The sequence below is a fragment of the Octopus sinensis genome, linkage group LG10 (assembly GCF_006345805.1).
Source record: "Octopus sinensis linkage group LG10, ASM634580v1, whole genome shotgun sequence".
NCBI lineage: Eukaryota > Metazoa > Mollusca > Cephalopoda > Octopoda > Octopodidae > Octopus > Octopus sinensis.
In genome coordinates, this window is record NC_043006.1 from 26,572,688 (window position 1) to 26,589,407 (window position 16,720).

General features: G+C 39.3%; 1 protein-coding gene across 3 annotated transcripts in view; it reads left to right on the forward strand.

Moving 5' to 3' along the window:
• The first annotated feature begins 679 nt into the window (after positions 1-679).
• Positions 680-16,720, forward strand: part of LOC115216642 (probable N-acetylgalactosaminyltransferase 9) — a 109,782-nt gene continuing 93,741 nt past the window's right edge. The window contains exon 1 of one of the 3 annotated variants that reach the window (XM_029786129.2): positions 680-1,859. In XM_029786129.2, coding sequence (XP_029641989.1) covers positions 1,543-1,859 — 317 coding nt within the window. In that variant the 5' untranslated portion in view covers positions 680-1,542. The remainder of the gene's footprint in view (positions 1,860-16,720) is intronic. The other 2 variants (XM_029786130.2, XM_029786131.2) reach the window with 2 other exon arrangements.

Genomic DNA, 16,720 nt, shown 5'->3' on the forward strand with positions numbered 1-16,720 from the left:
CAGTCTGACCAGTGGATCACCTAAGGTTATATTTTGAGTGAAATTTTTTTTTCTGGAATAAGTGAATAATAAAATCAGATTCAGCATGAAAAATTACAGTTATTACATTTTCGTAACGAAAGTTTAGAATATAGGTGCAGTAGCAGACAACAGCTTGGTTCGTTACTATGGAAACAGCCACCAGTGTGTCTTGGCTTACGGTTGGCTAAAATTACCCCACAGTCGCAAACTTTAAAATCTATTAACTTCTTATTTATTAATTTATGATAAAAATGAATTTCATTTCCATAACTAGGATACAAAACTACATCAATACACCAAGTTTAAAATGAATGGGAATAAAAAAAAAATCATCGTGCGTTGTTCCCCCAAAATCGTTCCGGAGGGGAGGGGTAGGCGGGTAGGGATAGAAAGTAAAAATAAAACATATTTCAAAAATCTTTTTTGATGAAAAAGATGCTCCCACCGCCACCATCATTTCAAAGGCACCATGATAAAAAAAAAAATCTGAAAAATCAGTCAAAACGGAGATATTCCAATTTATGTGCCACCTATCGCTGACGTCCGCTGGAATAAAATTATAGGACGTGAAAGCCAAACAGAAAAAGTCCATTACATCAACGTCAGTATTTATTTAAAAAGTAATTACTTTACCGATCCCGAAAGGCAAAGCCGACCTCAGTGGAATTTGAACTCAGAAAATGGGCGAAATAACACTAAGCATATTTAACCAACGTGCTAACGATTGTGCTAGCTCGCTGCCTCGTAAACATTGAGAAATGTTTATGTTTACCTTAAGGTACAAAATATTACAATCGTATTAACAAGTCAGTTCCTTTTTCTATGATCTACCTTGATGAAATTCAATATTTACAACAACACTAATTGTTTTAAGTAAATATGAAATAACGTTCACGTACGTATAAAAGTAGTGCAGTATAAACATATGAAATAATTGATTTTGAATATTTGTTCACGCCTACATTTAGAAGGACAAGTTATGTGCAAACAACAGAAGCCCCAGGTGATTCATTATCGTACAAATTATGAGATGTAATATTAATGTCTCTCACAGCTAAGTTACTGGTGTAAATAAATTTGGAAATGAAAAACAACTCAGTATTCCGTTTCGAGTCTTTAGTGTATAAGTTAGTTTCAACTGATATAGGGTATCGGGTCAGGATATCCTATATAATCTCAAACGTTGTCAATAATATATTAAATTTCCGCCAATGCCCGTAAGATTCGTCACAAACCGAACAGCTGCGTTGATTTCTAATTGCCAACGTGGGTCAATTATTTTTGATTGAGAAAAATCGATGTACGCTGCCAAACCTCCAGACACACACACATATATATTATATATATGTATTGCGAAAGAAATCGAAGCTAACTTACAATTTAAAAAACACTATAACGTCAATATGAAAATTATGCACGAAACTAATTAAGTTATTTCCAGTTAGTTACTATAAACATTTGTTAATATAATTTCAAACTGTTATTTTTTGCTTTTTTTTTGCTCCTTTTTTAAAATTAGTGATGCTTCGGATTTGGTTAAAAAGAAGAGTGAACGTTAGATTATTGTTAACTTTTATCTTTGTCGTACTTTTTGTTTATGTGTACTGGAACTTTTTCCAATTAAGAGATGATGAGATAATCATATACCGAAAAAAGCGTTATGAAACTTATCAGAAAAATGAACCTCATCGAAAAGGTCCTGGAGAACAAGGGTTACGTGTCGTACTGGAAGTAGATGAGGCTAAACAAAAAGAAGTTTTCGCAAAAGAAGCTTTTAATCTAATTGCAAGTGATACTATAGCTCTGGACCGAAGTCTGCGGGATATACGTGATGAAAGGTAAGTTTTTGTTTTACGTGTTGTTGTGACTACATAGTTATTTACCTTCTTTTACCATGATGTGTGTGACTTCGAGGGACAACTATTCCAAAATTTTACCCTTATTTATTCATCACACTTCATCCCAATGAAAGAAAATAAAAGAAAATGAATTACATTCGTGGGATGCAAAGAAAGAGAAAGAGGAAATAAGAGAGGAAGAACTACGCCCAAAACGTTGGTATTCACGCCACACTTTACCAAATTATATTGTTATTAAACTTGTTCAGGGAATGCTACTTTACCAGTTACAGGTGTCTTTACGTATGAGTTCTAATTGCACTGTTGTTGTTTTCATCCTTCTGTGGTTGATAAAAGGAAGTACCAGTCGACGTACTAGGATCAAAACAACGAAGTGTTCCCACGACTAAAGTTTTTACCATTAAAGAGAGGCCGAGGTTCTGATCGAATCACAAATATAAAAAACAAAAAAAACCCTCAAATTCTCAAATTTTGAAGGATAATTTGGAACAAATTAGAGAACACAAATTCGAGCTTACCCTTGTAACCTTTTAAACTTTTTATTCTTTGTTCCATATCACCCCGTTATCTTCTTTTTTAAGTTTGTCCTAAATTACCCCATTTGGTTCATCCGAATGATGCTCTATTTTTGTTTCTGAAAATTAGAATACACTAATTACATACGCGAGTTTCTACTGCTCTATCGAGTGTACATCCATCTTCCTGTCTTTTGGGAGTGCAGATTTGTATTTGCGTGCCACATTTGTTCAATGGTGCGGTTTGTTTTGTTTTCTGCGTTGCTATTGTTTATTTAGTTGTGTAGGATACGTGTTAGATGATGATGGTTTCGGACATGACTACTGAACTGGGCTCCTCAACTCTGACTTTGTTTTTCCCAAAACTTTCCTAAAATGCTTATTATTTTTTTAATTAAAATTTCTGTGGATATATTTTAGATTGTGTAGGTTACGATTACAACCAGTGTTGAGAGTAATTGAAAACAAAACTTCGATTAATGTTTACAAGTATACCGGCACGAAAAAAATCGACCTATTTTTTTTTTTTTTAATCTTTTCAGTGGATTCCTATGCTTTTGATGACGGAGATTCTGAAGATGTCAAAAATCATGTTTTCAAAATTTTCAATTCCCCTTCCCCATCCCAATTTTTTTTAATTTTAACATTTTTCGAATTTTTCAATCCACGTGTAAAAAATATGGAGATTGAAGATATGATAAAAAGAAAATAATTAATTTCAAATTTTCTATGAGGAAACTTCCAAAATTGATTCATACACTCCTCGGTACCCCATGCCGTTAATAACCAGAGATGTTTTCATAGCAACACTAGCAGTATCGCCCGGCGTTGCTCAGGTTTGTAAGGGAAATAACTATAAAGCAATTTTAGAGAGTTATAGCCAAAAAATAGCAAAAAAATGGAAAAAAATTATGGTAAATTTTTTTTTGAGATTTAAAAAAGGTGGAGTTGCGTCCCCTAGACAGTTTGTGGTATGTGTTTCTGATTCTCGACCCCATGTCGAATTTATCGATTTTTTTCAGAACTGGGGGAACTTTTCAAAATTTTCGCTGCGTTAGTTTTGAATTATGACATTGGGCTATGTGTGTGTCAAGTTTCATCAGAATCAGGGTGAGGGTACAAGCAAACAGACACACAGAAACACGCACAGACAAACTGCCGTTTATATAGAGAGAGATATATGAGAATGTGTCTGTCTGCCTGTCTATCTATCTATCTATCTATCTATCTCCCTCCATACACATACACACACACATTAATAATAGGCAGAAGTTACAGAATGGCCAAATTCGTGTTTGATAAGTGCCAATACACGAAACTCTCAGCTTTTGATTTACTATCAAACTTCTGTTAATGATATATATATACATACATATACGTGCAAAAAAATCTCATTACGCAATCAAACCAATGAAAGAGCTCCTACCTGGATGCTTGACACGCTAAAAAGAGCAGCCAAAGTATCCCCCTACCTAAATCACATGCCCATTATACGTAAAAAGATTACCCCTAAAAAGACTGTTTTCTGAAGGCTAGAATGTCTTTGATGATAGGTTTGCTGTATCAGGGTTGATCTGAGGCTAAATAACAACAAAATTATTAATGAGAGAGACCGACGACAGAGCCTGTATGTGGTTGCATGACCTGCTAGATCGAATAAACCCCAGGAATTATTTCTAAAGTGCATAAAATATGTGGCGTATTAGGACGTGGCCTAATTTGGGGGGTGAGGTGTGGAATTTTAGAAAATTCATCTGAGTTCACTTCAATTCGTCTTAACTTCCAAGAAAATGGATATATTTTTAATGAAATTCTCTACAAATATGGACTTGTTCAGAAACACCCACGAATGGGAAACAGTTCTCAAAAAATAACCCCCAGTTGTTTTCCCCCAAAATTCCTATGTCCTCGGAATCTACATAGTCTGAGGTATATTTGTAGAGAATTTCATTAAAAAATATCCATTTTCTTGAAATTAAGATGAATTGAAATGGACTCCGGTGAATTTTCTGAAATTCCTCACCTGCCCCCTCCTAAAACACCCCCCCTAAAAAATTTTTTGTATATTCGGAATTTACATGATATAACACATATTCATACAAAATTTCATTAAATAATATCCATTTTTCTGACAGTTATGATCATCCAAAGTCGGGGTGGGGTAGAAATTTGTAGTTATGCCTAGTAATATACCAAAATTTCATGAAACACGTTTGATATTCAATGGGGGTCTTTTTATGAGGGTCAATGATTCACTCAATTTTTTTTTTTTATCCAAATAACAACATCCATACTCAGACTATAGAAGGGCAATGGATGTTCATCAAGAAGAAAGGCGACATTGTGGAGTTACTCCTTTACTTGTTTCAGTCACTTGACTGCGGCCAAGCTGGAGCACCGCCTTGAAGGGCTTTAGTCAAACGAAACAACCCCTTATTTTTGAAGCCTAGTACTTATTCTATTGGGGCTTTTTTGCCAAACTGCTAAGTTATGGGGAAGTAAACACTGCAACATCAATCAAATAATGGGTTGGGTTCAAAATTCCACTAGAACACATGATGGAGGCTGGAGAGTACATCAACCGAAACGTGATAACAACAAACACTACGAGGGCACCTATCTCTTCATTGTAAATAATGTACAGCAACTGCGGTTATAAGCGGTGACAGGGTGTCAAACACAAAGACACACACATATATACATATATAGGCTGACTTTGGAATTAGGAAGCACCAACAAGTTGGAATTTCTCCATTTTGGCACAGATTTTTCAGATTTCTTTTCACAGTGTCCTTGGAAATGATCTGGAGTATCTGTTTAACAAAAAACCCCCCCAAAAAAACTTATCTTCCCTTCTCTGGAGCGATTATGGTCAATTTTGTGGGCACCACGCACTTAAAATCAAGGCATAACTACAGATTTCCACCCCACCGACCTTGGATGAAACGTTTATCTATGAGTTCCCTGTATTTTTCTACCCATTGTTTTATTGCTTCCAGACCCAGGGTGTGTGGTATGTTCGTGTATACGCTTGTGACATCGAAGCTTGCAAGTATGGTGTTTTCCGGAACTGTATTTGGAATGTGTGTGAGGAAGTCTATGTCATCCCTTATGTAGCTTGGTATCAGTGGGCATAAAGGTTTAAGGAGTACATCTATGAAATGGCTTAGTTGTTGTGTTGGCGCCTGGGGCCCTGCCACTATTGGTCTCATTGTGAGGTTTGTGGGCCTTTGTATTCTTATACAATGATTCCTCTGTTCCTTTATAGCTCTCTGTATTTCAGAGCTTTTATGAACTTTAGGTAATCCATAAAAGTTGCTTTCTTTGGTTCTTGAGTTGCATAAATAGTCTTTCTCCTTGTCTGTAAAGGAGTCCTGGTATTCATTGACTAATGTTCCAATTTTTTTTAATGTTGCTTTCTCCGGTGGTGTTGGTTCCTCTTTATAGTATGTCTGGTTGTTAAGCATCTCCAGTATCTTTTCTTTGTAGTGATCTGTATCCATAATTACTATTGCCCCACCTTTATCAACTTCTTTTATAATGATCGACTGGTCATTTTTTAGTTTTTGTAAAGCTTTTTTTTCTCCTCTGTGGAGGTTCTGTTTGAGAGGGAATTTGGAGATTGTCTCTATCTATGCATCTAAGTGTTTGTCACTTCCCTTGTAAGGGGTGAAATGGGATATATATTTATGTGTGTGTGTGTGTGTATCAAATAAAATTAAGAACAGAACACAAAGGATATCGCAGTACACGTGTTTCAAGCTTTATAAACAATCCGTTCTTACATCAGTGTATTATTGGTATAAAAGATGGTTTAAAGCTCTCTTCAGCCGCAAACATTGAAAAATATGAAAAGTACATTATAATAGGTTTCTCATATCTCCTTGAAAAAGTGTATTTGTAAAATTTCCTAACTGTATAAATGTATAAAGATTCATTGGATTTTGAAAATCTGCCCATACTGTATCACCAGTCAACATAGAGTGAATGTTAAATAGATTGGAATGGGTTTATATTCAATTCTCTTGTATAAGATAGGAAGGAAAATAAGATAAAAAGAAAAATAGAGAGAAAAAAATAAAAGTTAAAAAATAAAATAAGAAATAAAGAGCAAGAGTACTGGAAGTAAAAGACAAGAGTAATAAAACCAAAAATAGTAAAAAAGTAAAAATAAGTAGGCGCAGGAGTGGCTGTGTGGTAAGTAGCTTGTTTACCAACCACATATTTCCGGGTTCAGTCCCACTGCGTGGCACCTTGGGCATGTGTCTTCTACTAAGCCTCGAGCCGACCAAAGCCTTGTGAGTGGATTTGGTAGACGGAAACTGAAAGAAGCCCATCGTATATATGTATATATATGCGTGTGTGTGTTTGTGTGTCTGTGTTTGTTCCTCTAGCATTGCTTGACAACCGATGCTGGTGTGTTTATGTCCCCGTTACTTAGCGGTTCGGCAAAAGACACCGATAGAATAAGTACTGGGCTTACAAAAGAATAAGTCCTGAGGTTGAGTTGCTCGATTAAAGGTGGTGCTCCAGCATGGCCGCAGTCAATGACTGAAACAAGTAAAAGAGAGTAAAGAGTAAGGATAATAAAGTTAGAACCACATATAAATAAGAATTAGCCAAATAAGAATAAAGTAACAAAAAGAACTAAAACGAAAGAATTGAGACTATAAGGTAGAGTAAGAGATAAAGAGATAAGATATTAAAGGGCTGAGAATAAGATTTTGGCTTTGATGGGATGGTAGTGGTCGTAAATAACTTTGATATCGTTGTGATGAATGGTCAGTTTACACAAACCCTGCCACTAAAAGTTACTAGCTTTATAAGTTTATAGTATATGTATATGTGTGTGTATATACGCGTACTCATACACATATATATAAGCTAACATGCTTGAGCGTATACAAGTATGCCTCATTATGCACAGCATTAAATACATGGAATTACACACACAGGCGCAGGAGTGGTTGTGTGGTAAGTAGCTTGCTAACCAACCACATGGTTCTGGGTTCAGTCCCACTGCGTGGCATCTTGGGCAAGTGTCTTCTGCTATAGCCCCGGACCGACCAATGCCTTTTGAGTGGATTTGGTAGATGGAAACTGAAAGAAGCCTGTCGTATATGTGTGTGTATATATATATATATATATATATATATATATTTATGTGTGTGTGTCTGTGTTTGTCCCCTTAGCATTGCTTGACAACAGATGCTGGTGTGTTTACGTCCCCGTCACTTAGCGGTTCGGCAAAATAGACCGATAGAATAAGTACTGGGCTTACAAAGAATAAGTCCCGGGGTCGATTTGCTTGACTAAAGGCTATGCTCCAGCATGGCCGCAGTCAAATGACTGAAACAAGTAAAAGAGAGAGACACACATCACACATATCTACAGTTAAACCCTAGTAAACATATACATACACTACTATATCCTTAAGCATATGTACAGATATAGATATCTATACACACACACACATACATATACTCCCCCCATTTTTTATTTTTACGTTTTATTTTTTACATTTTCACTTTGCTCTTTACCTCTTTGTAACCTATTACTATTTATTATTATTTATCTTTTTATATATCATGTCAGATATCTTTTGAGCATTTCCAAATATATTTGACGGTTTTTGATATATTATTCATATATTATTGATATATTATTGATACATTCTCAGTTTAAGCTGTCAGTATCTTACTATTTCTAATACCCTTTCACTAACACGTTTTTTTAAAAACATACGATTCTTGTAAAACTCCTTTTATCACTTTTATTTCTTTCCTTTAATGCATTCCATTTACTGATAATCCATCGCGGATCTTTTCCTTTTGAATGGCACATCTTTTCCTTTAGAATGTGTTTATAAAACCCAATCTGTTTCTTAAACGAGGGACATATTCATACAGCACGGAATGTTTTCACCCCAAATGGAGGTCAGCGATTGGTTAAAATTGCCGAAATGCTCGAAATCTCAAACGAAATATCTTACAAACTATAGAATTTTCTCAATAAAGCCAAGAAAAAATGATGTTTTATAAACACATTCTACCAGTATACGAAGTTTAAAAGTGTTTAGTTAACTAGAAATTGTGTTGACATGTGCCGTTCAAAAGGAAAAGATCTTTCAATATATTTAAAAGTAAAAAAAAAATTTTGTTTTAAAAAAAGGTGGGTTTTTTTTATCTATCTATGACAAAAAAATTTTGTTTTAAAAAAAGGTGGTTTTTTTTTATCTATCTATGACAAAACCATTGGTTTTGTCATAGATAAATAAAAAAAACCCACCTCTTTTTAAAACAAAATTTTTTTTTTACTTTTATATATATTGAAGGATCTTTTCCTTTTGAACGGCACATGTCAACACAATTTCTAGTTAACTAAACACTTTAAAACTTCGTATACTGGTAGAATGTGTCAAAATAAAACATTTTTTTCTCTTGGCTTTCTTGAGAAAATTGTAATTTGTTTAACGTAGTTTAATTTTTCGAATTTTAACCAATGAATCGCCACTAGTGAGCTAAAATCATTTGCTGCATCTAAAACTGAGACAACATCCTGTCACTAACCCTAAACCTCACCCTCACCCTAACCCTAAATTTTTTTTTTCTTAATTGTTAAATTAATCTAATTGTTACGCGTGTAAAAAAAACGAAAGGCTAAAACGAAAGCAATGGAAAATAATTTAAACAATTAAGTTTTAAAGTGTGTAGTTAACTAGAAATTGTGTTGACATGTGCCATTCAAAAGGAAAAGATCCCATTCTTACATCAATAATATACAGATGCCTACAAAATTAGCTCTATTAATAAGTATGTCTACAATTATACATGGATAGATAATTACAAAAAGCAAACATTAGTAGCTCCAATCAGATTATACCATCGAAATACTTTGTACTCATATACATATCTCCGCAAACGTAAGCAAATAAACATATGTTAAAGACTATGAACATGCTTCCATTTAAGACATATATATACAGGGTGTCCCAAAAAAATGTATACACATAGTGGTTCAGCAAAAGAGAACGATAGAATAAGTACTAGGCTTACAAAGAATAACAAATTTACAATTATTTAAGGTGTGTATACATTTTTTGGGGACACCCTGTATATACGTAGTGGCGAGAATGGATGAAGATAGTTGTGTGAAAAAGTGCCACACCCTAGCGGTTGAGGGAACCTGTGGAAGAGGCAGACCCAGGAAAACCTGGGACGAGGTGGTGAAGCACGACCTTCGAACTTTAGGTCTCACTGAGGAAATGACTAGAGACCGAGTCCTCTGGAAGTGTGCTGTGCGCGAGAAGACCCGGCAGGACAAGTGAGTCCATAACCCGTGGCCTTCTACTTGTGATGGAGCCAGCCTACGTATGCATACCTTCCCTTCTTGGGACACAAAACTCTACTTGTGAAGACCTGTTGAGGCAAGTGAGGATCAGAATCAAAATCGATCAATGGAAATTGCAGATGTGTTACCAGTGCCGGTGGCATGTCGATACTCTACTTGTGAAGACCCATTGAGGCAAGTGAGGATCAGAAATGGAAATCGATCAATGGAAATTGCAGATGTGTTACCAGTGCCGGTGGCATGTAAGAGAACCTTCCGTTTCGCGACCGTTGCCAGCACCGCCCCGTTTCGTGTCCGTTGCCAGCCTCGCCTGGCCCTTGTGCCGGTGGCACGTAAAAAGCACCATCCGTCCGTGGCCGTTTGCCAGCTCTGTCTGGCACCTGTGCGGGTGGCATGTAAAAAGCACCCACTACACTCACGGAGTGGTTGGCGTTAGGAAGGGCATCCAGCCGTAGAAACACTGCCAGATTTGACTGGGCCTGATGAAGCCTTCTGGCTTCACAGACCCCAGTAGAACCGTCCAACCCATGCTAGCATGGAAAACGGACGCTAAACGATGATGATGATGATGATGATCAATTTCCACATACACAAGCATACAATGGATCCACATGAGGGTACATAAAAAAAAATCCATATCCATAAACTAAACAAATACTAGTGCATTCACGTACCTTATACAAAGCAGCATATTAAACAACAGATGTAAATGTACACCAATACACATGTACAACTCCATATAATCATTACATACACAAAAGTGTACTGAAGTTTATTCATAAGATCGATATACATGAAAAATAACAAAATAATACTTTAAACTACCACATGCATTTACACAAAAAAAAACATACATAAATAAATAAATATATATATATGCATATGCATCTACATATATACAAATCCCAACTAATTAGAGAGAGAGTTAGTTTAGATGAGATGCAGTTTGGGTTTGTGCCAGGGAAAAGTACTACTGATGCTATATTCCTGGTAAGGCAGCTGCAGGAGAAATACCTAGCCAAAGATAAGCCCCTGTAGCTGGCTTTTGTTGACATGGAGAAAGCCTTCGACAGGGTCCCCCGATCCCTTATCTGGTGGGCAATGAGGAAACTAGGGATAGATGAATGGTTAGTGAGAGCTGTGCGGGCCATGTATAGGGACGCTGCTAGTAGGGTGAGGGTTGGAAATGAGTACAGTGAAGAATTCCGGGTAGAGGTAGGGGTCCACCAAGGCTCAGTACTCAGCCCCCTCCTATTTATCATAGTCCTCCAGGCAATAACGGAGGAATTCAAGACAGGATGCCCTTGGGAGCTCCTCTATGCTGATGACCTTGCTCTAATTGCTGAGTCACTATCAGAACTGGAGGAGAAGTTTCAGGTGTGGAAACAAGGATTAGAATCGAAGGGCCTCAGAGTCAATCTAGCTAAAACCAAAGTCGTAATAAGTAGGAAGGTAGACAAATCACAAACGCCTTCAGGTAGATGGCCCTGCTCGATCTGTAGAAAAGGTGTAGGTAGAAACTCTATAAGATGCACCAAGTGTAAGCTATGGACACATAAGAGGTGCAGCAATGTCAAAGGAAGGCTAACTAGGAAGATGGTTTTTGTATGTGGCAGATGCTCAGGAACAATAAACACTGAAAATGCTCTGAGACCAACTTCCGTCACTTTCCAGGGAGAAAAACTAGAAATAGTTGATAGTTTCCGTTACCTAGGTGACCAAGTCAGCAGCGGGGGCGGGTGTGCTGAAAGTGTAACTGCTAGAGTAAGAATAGCTTGGGCAAAGTTCAGAGAGCTCTTACCTCTGCTGGTGACAAAAGGCCTCTCGCACAGAATGAAAGGCAGACTGTATGATGCGTGTGTACGAACAGCCATGCTACATGGCAGTGAAACATGGGCCGTGACTGCTGAGGATATGCGTAAGCTCACAAGAAATGAAGCCAGTATGCTCCGATGGATGTGTAATGTTGGTACTCACACTCGGCAGAGTGTAAGTACCTTGAGAGAAAAGCTGGACCTAAGAAGCATCAGTTGTGGTGTGCAAGAGAGACGTTTGCGCTGGTATGGTCATGTGGCGAGAATGGATGAAAATAGTTGTGTGAAAAAGTGCCACACCCTAGCGGTTGAGGGAACCTGTGGAAGAGGCAGACCCAGGAAAACCTGGGACGAGGTGGTGAAGCACGACCTTCGAACTTTAGGTCTCACTGAGGAAATGACTAGAGACCGAGACCTATGGAAGTGTGCTGTGCGCGAGAAGACCTGGCAGGACAAGTGAGTCCATAACCCGTGGCCTTCTACATGGGATGGAGCCAGCCTACGTATGCATACCTTCCCTTCTTGGGACACAAAACTCTACTTGTGAAGACCCGTTGAGGCAAGTGAGGATCAGAATCGAAATCGATCAATGGAAATCGATCAATGGAAATTGCAGATGTGTTACCAGTGCCGGTGGCATGTAAGAGAACCTTCCGTTTCGCGGCCGTTGCCAGCACCGCCCCGTTTCGTGTCCGTTGCCAGCCTCGCCTGGCCCTCGTGTCGGTGGCACATAAAAAGCACCATCCGTTCGTGGCCGTTTGCCAGCTCTGTCTGGCACCAGTGCGGGTGGCACGTAAAAAGCACCCACTACACTCACGGAGTGGTTGGCGTTAGGAAGGGCATCCAGCCGTAGAAACACTGCCAGATTTGACTGGGCCTGATGAAGCCTTCTGGCTTCACAGACCCCAGTAGAACCGTCCAACCCATGCTAGCATGGAAAGCGGACGCTAAACGATGATGATGATGATTAGTGACCTCAATATAGTTAGTACATTGACACATACTTTATGCATATCTATATACTAAAAACAAGTGTAAATATGTATCAATATACATAAATATAAAGATATATTTACAAACAAATACAAGTATATAAAGAATGTACAAATATGTACACACAACTGAAACATATAAAAATATATAAATATATAAACATATTCACATACAAATACATATGTTACACACACATATACATGCATATACAAAAAATGATATGCCCATAACCAATTTCAATTTCTTACTCCTGGCGTGGGTATACTTATCGCTGAGAAATGGGTAGATAAAGTAATTGAGGTAATCAGAGTATGTGACAGAATACTTAAGATTAGATTAGTGCTTCATCATGGATTAGCAACCATTATATCGGCCTATGCTCCTCAGCCGGGGTTACCTGATGGACAGAAAGACCGATTCTATGACACTCTGCTGCAGACTACCTCGTTGACGAACGACAGAGACCTTCTCTTTGTGGCTGGTGACTTCAATGGTCACGTTGGACGACATGCTGGGGGCTTCCATGGCCTACATGGAGGCTATGGCTATGGTTCCCGCAACGAGGAGGGAACCAGGCTGCTGGAGTTCTGCGATGCAAATAATCTTATGATTTGCAACACTAACTTCAGGAAACCTACCAGCCACCTAGTCACCTACCGATCGGGCCAACATACCAGCCAAATTGACTACATCCTTGCCAGGCAAAGGGAGAGATGGCTGCTTATAAATGCCAAAACCTTCCCAGGCAAAGAATGTACCCCACAACATAGACTGGTAGTTAGTGACTTTAGGATCAGGACTAGGAGGACAACCAGAAGACGACCAACATGGAGAAGAAGGATCTGGAAGCTTAAAGATCCTGCGAATGGACAGAGATTTAGGGACATGCTACTTGAAGCCTTTGACGAAGTAGAAGGGGATAGAGTATCACATGGGATAGAGGGCAACTGGACGTTTCTAAGGGACAACCTGCTGAGAGCCACTGACCAGATCTGTGGCTGGTGCAAAGTCCCCTCTCATCCCAAGGTAATGTGGTGGTGGAACAGTGTTGTAGACAGGGCTATTAGAGAAAAGAGACAAACTTGGAAGCACTGGAAGAATGGTGGTAGCAGGGAATTGTATCAGACTGCTAAAAGGGAAGCTAGGAGACAGGTCTATCTAGCCAGAGGGGAAGCAGATAAGAAAAAATTTGCCAATGTTCTGCGCCGTGAGGATAAAAGACTTGAGGTGTTTCGCGTTGCAAGACAGTGTGTGAGAGAGAATTGTGATGTGGTAGGAGAGAAGTGTGTTCGCATGGAAGATGGTTCACTTGCGCTAAATGAGGATGCAAAGAGAAAGGTTTGGAGACGCCACTATGAAAGGTTGCTGAATAAAGAAAATGAATGGGATAAAGAGAGTCTGCCGAATGTTGACCCAACAGAGGGACCAGCTATCAGAGTTGATAGTTCCTTGGTAGTTAAGGCAATTAGAAGCATGAAGACAGGGAAAGCCCCAGGCCCATCAGGTATCACTGCAGAGATACTCAAAATATCTGGTAGTGTCGGCTATAGCCTAGTCACCCATATAGTTAATCAGGTGATACACGAAGGAGTCATACCCAATGACTGGTGTAGCAGCATAATAGTCATCTGCTACAAAGGTAAAGGTGATGCCCTAGATACAAATAATTACAGAGGTATCAAGCTGTTGGATCAGGTGATGAAGGTTACGGAGAGGGTCATAGCCTGGCTTTTGTTGACATGGAGAAAGCCTTCGACAGGGTCCCCCGATCCCTCATCTGGTGGTCAATGAGGAAACCAGGGATAGATGAATGGTTAGTGAGAGCTGTGCGAGCCATGTACAGGGACGCTGCTAGTAAGGTGAAGGTTGGCAACAAGTACAGTGAAGAATTCCGGGTAGAGGTAGGGGTCCACCAAGGTTCAGTCCTCAGCCCCCTCCTATTTACCATAGTCCTCCAGGCAATAACGGAGGAATTCAAGACAGGATGCCCTTGGGAGCTCCTCTATGCTGATGACCTTGCTCTAATTGCTGAGTCGCTATCAGAACTGGAGGAGAAGTTTCAGGTGTGGAAACAAGGTTTAGAATCGAAGGGCCTTAGAGTCAATCTAGCTAAAACCAAAGTCGTAATAAGTAGGAAGGTAGACAAATCACAAACGCCTTCAGATAGATGGCCCTGCTCGATCTGTAGAAAAGGTGTAGGTAGAAACTCTATAAGATGCACCAAGTGTAAGCTATGGACACATAAGAGGTGCAGCAATGTCAAAGGAAGGCTAACTAGGAAGATGGTTTTTGTATGTGGCAGATGCTCAGGAACAATAAACACTGAAAATGCTCTGAGACCAACTTCTGTCACTTTCCAGGGAGAAAAACTAGAAATAGTTGTTAGCTTCCGTTACCTAGGTGACCAAGTCAGTAGCGGGGGCGGGTGTGCTGAAAGTGTAACTGCTAGAGTAAGAATAGCTTGGGCAAAGTTCAGAGAGCTCTTACCTCTGCTGGTGACAAAAGGCCTCTCGCTCAGAGTAAAAGGCAGACTGTATGATGCTTGTGTATGAACAGCCATGCTACATGGCAGTGAAACATGGGCCGTGACTGCTGAGGATATGCGTAAGCTCGCAAGAAATGAAGCCAGTATGATCCGATGGATGTGTAATGTCAGTGTTCATAATCGACAGAGTGTAAGTACCTTGAGAGAAAAGTTGGACCTAAGAAGCATCAGTTGTGGTGTGCAAGAGAGACGGCTGCACTGGTATGGTCATGTGACGAGAATGGCTGAAGATAGTTGTGTGCAAAAGTGCCACACCCTAGCAGTTGAGGGAACCTGTGGAAGAGGTAGACCCAGGAAAACCTGGGACAAGGTGGTGAAGCACGACCTCCGAACTTTAGGTCTCACTAAGGAAATGACTAGAGACCGAGACCTATGGAAGTATGCTGTGCGTGAGAAGACCCGGCAAGACTAGTGAGACCATAGCCCGTGGCCTCTACCTGGTATGTAGCCAGTCGACTTATACATACCTTTCCTTCTTGGGACACAAAACTCCACTTGTGAAGACCCGTTGAGGCAAGTGGAAATCAAAAAATCAAATCAAACCAAATCAAATCAGATATCAGAAAGCAGAACCAAAATCGAAGTCGATCAACATCAATGGAAATTGCGGCTGTGATACCAGTGCCTGTGACAAGTAAGCGAACCATCCAATCGTGGCTGTTGCCAGTGCCACCCCGACTGGTGACACGTAAAAAGCACCATCTGTTCGTGGCCGTAGCCAGCCTCGCCTGGCCCCTGTGCCGGTGGCACGTAAAAAGCACCATCCGTTCATGGCCGTTGCCAACGCCGCCCCGACTGGCCTCCATGCCAGTGGCACGTAAAAGCACCATCCGTTTGTGTCCGTTGCCAGCCTCGCCTGGCCCCCGTGCCGGTGGCACGTAAAAGCACCATCCGTTCGTGGTCGTTTGCCAGCTCTGTCTGGCACCTGTGCGGGTGGCACGTAAAAAGCACCCACTACACTCGCAGAGTGGTTGGCATTAGGAAGGGCATCCAGCCGTAGAAACACTGCCAAATCAGACTGGGCCTGATGCAGCCTTCTGGCTTCACAGACCCCAGTTGAACCGTGCAACCCATGCTAGCATGGAAAACGAACGCTAAATGATGATGATGATGATGATGAAATATAATAAAGTAAAAATGCTCATAATAACTAGTTGTATTTATTTCAAAGGGTATTTTATAATAAATATTATTTGTATCTGGAGAAAGTATACCCCAATCTACGAAGACATGAAACATTATGTTCCTTAAGATTGTTAATAATCGGTAGATTAGTCCTAATTATAAAGAAAATCTCATTAATGCATAATGAGCATTTTCTATTCTTATTATTATATGCTGGTGCAGATATAAGTATTTTCCATCGCAATTTATAATTGATTTTTTATCCTTAAGTTCCCATATATTTGCACTTAACCCTGTAGAATTACTCCTATTTCTATTTTTAAAAGTATATCTGTGATAATTAAGTCTCTGTTTCAAACTATTCTTAGTAGTCCCAATATAGACGCTATTATCGTATTGTGTACTTACTATACATTGATACACTACCTCCCTTTTCATGCAATTATTGTTAAATACACAATTTTCTCTAATCCTACAAATGCACCTATTAGGTTGTAG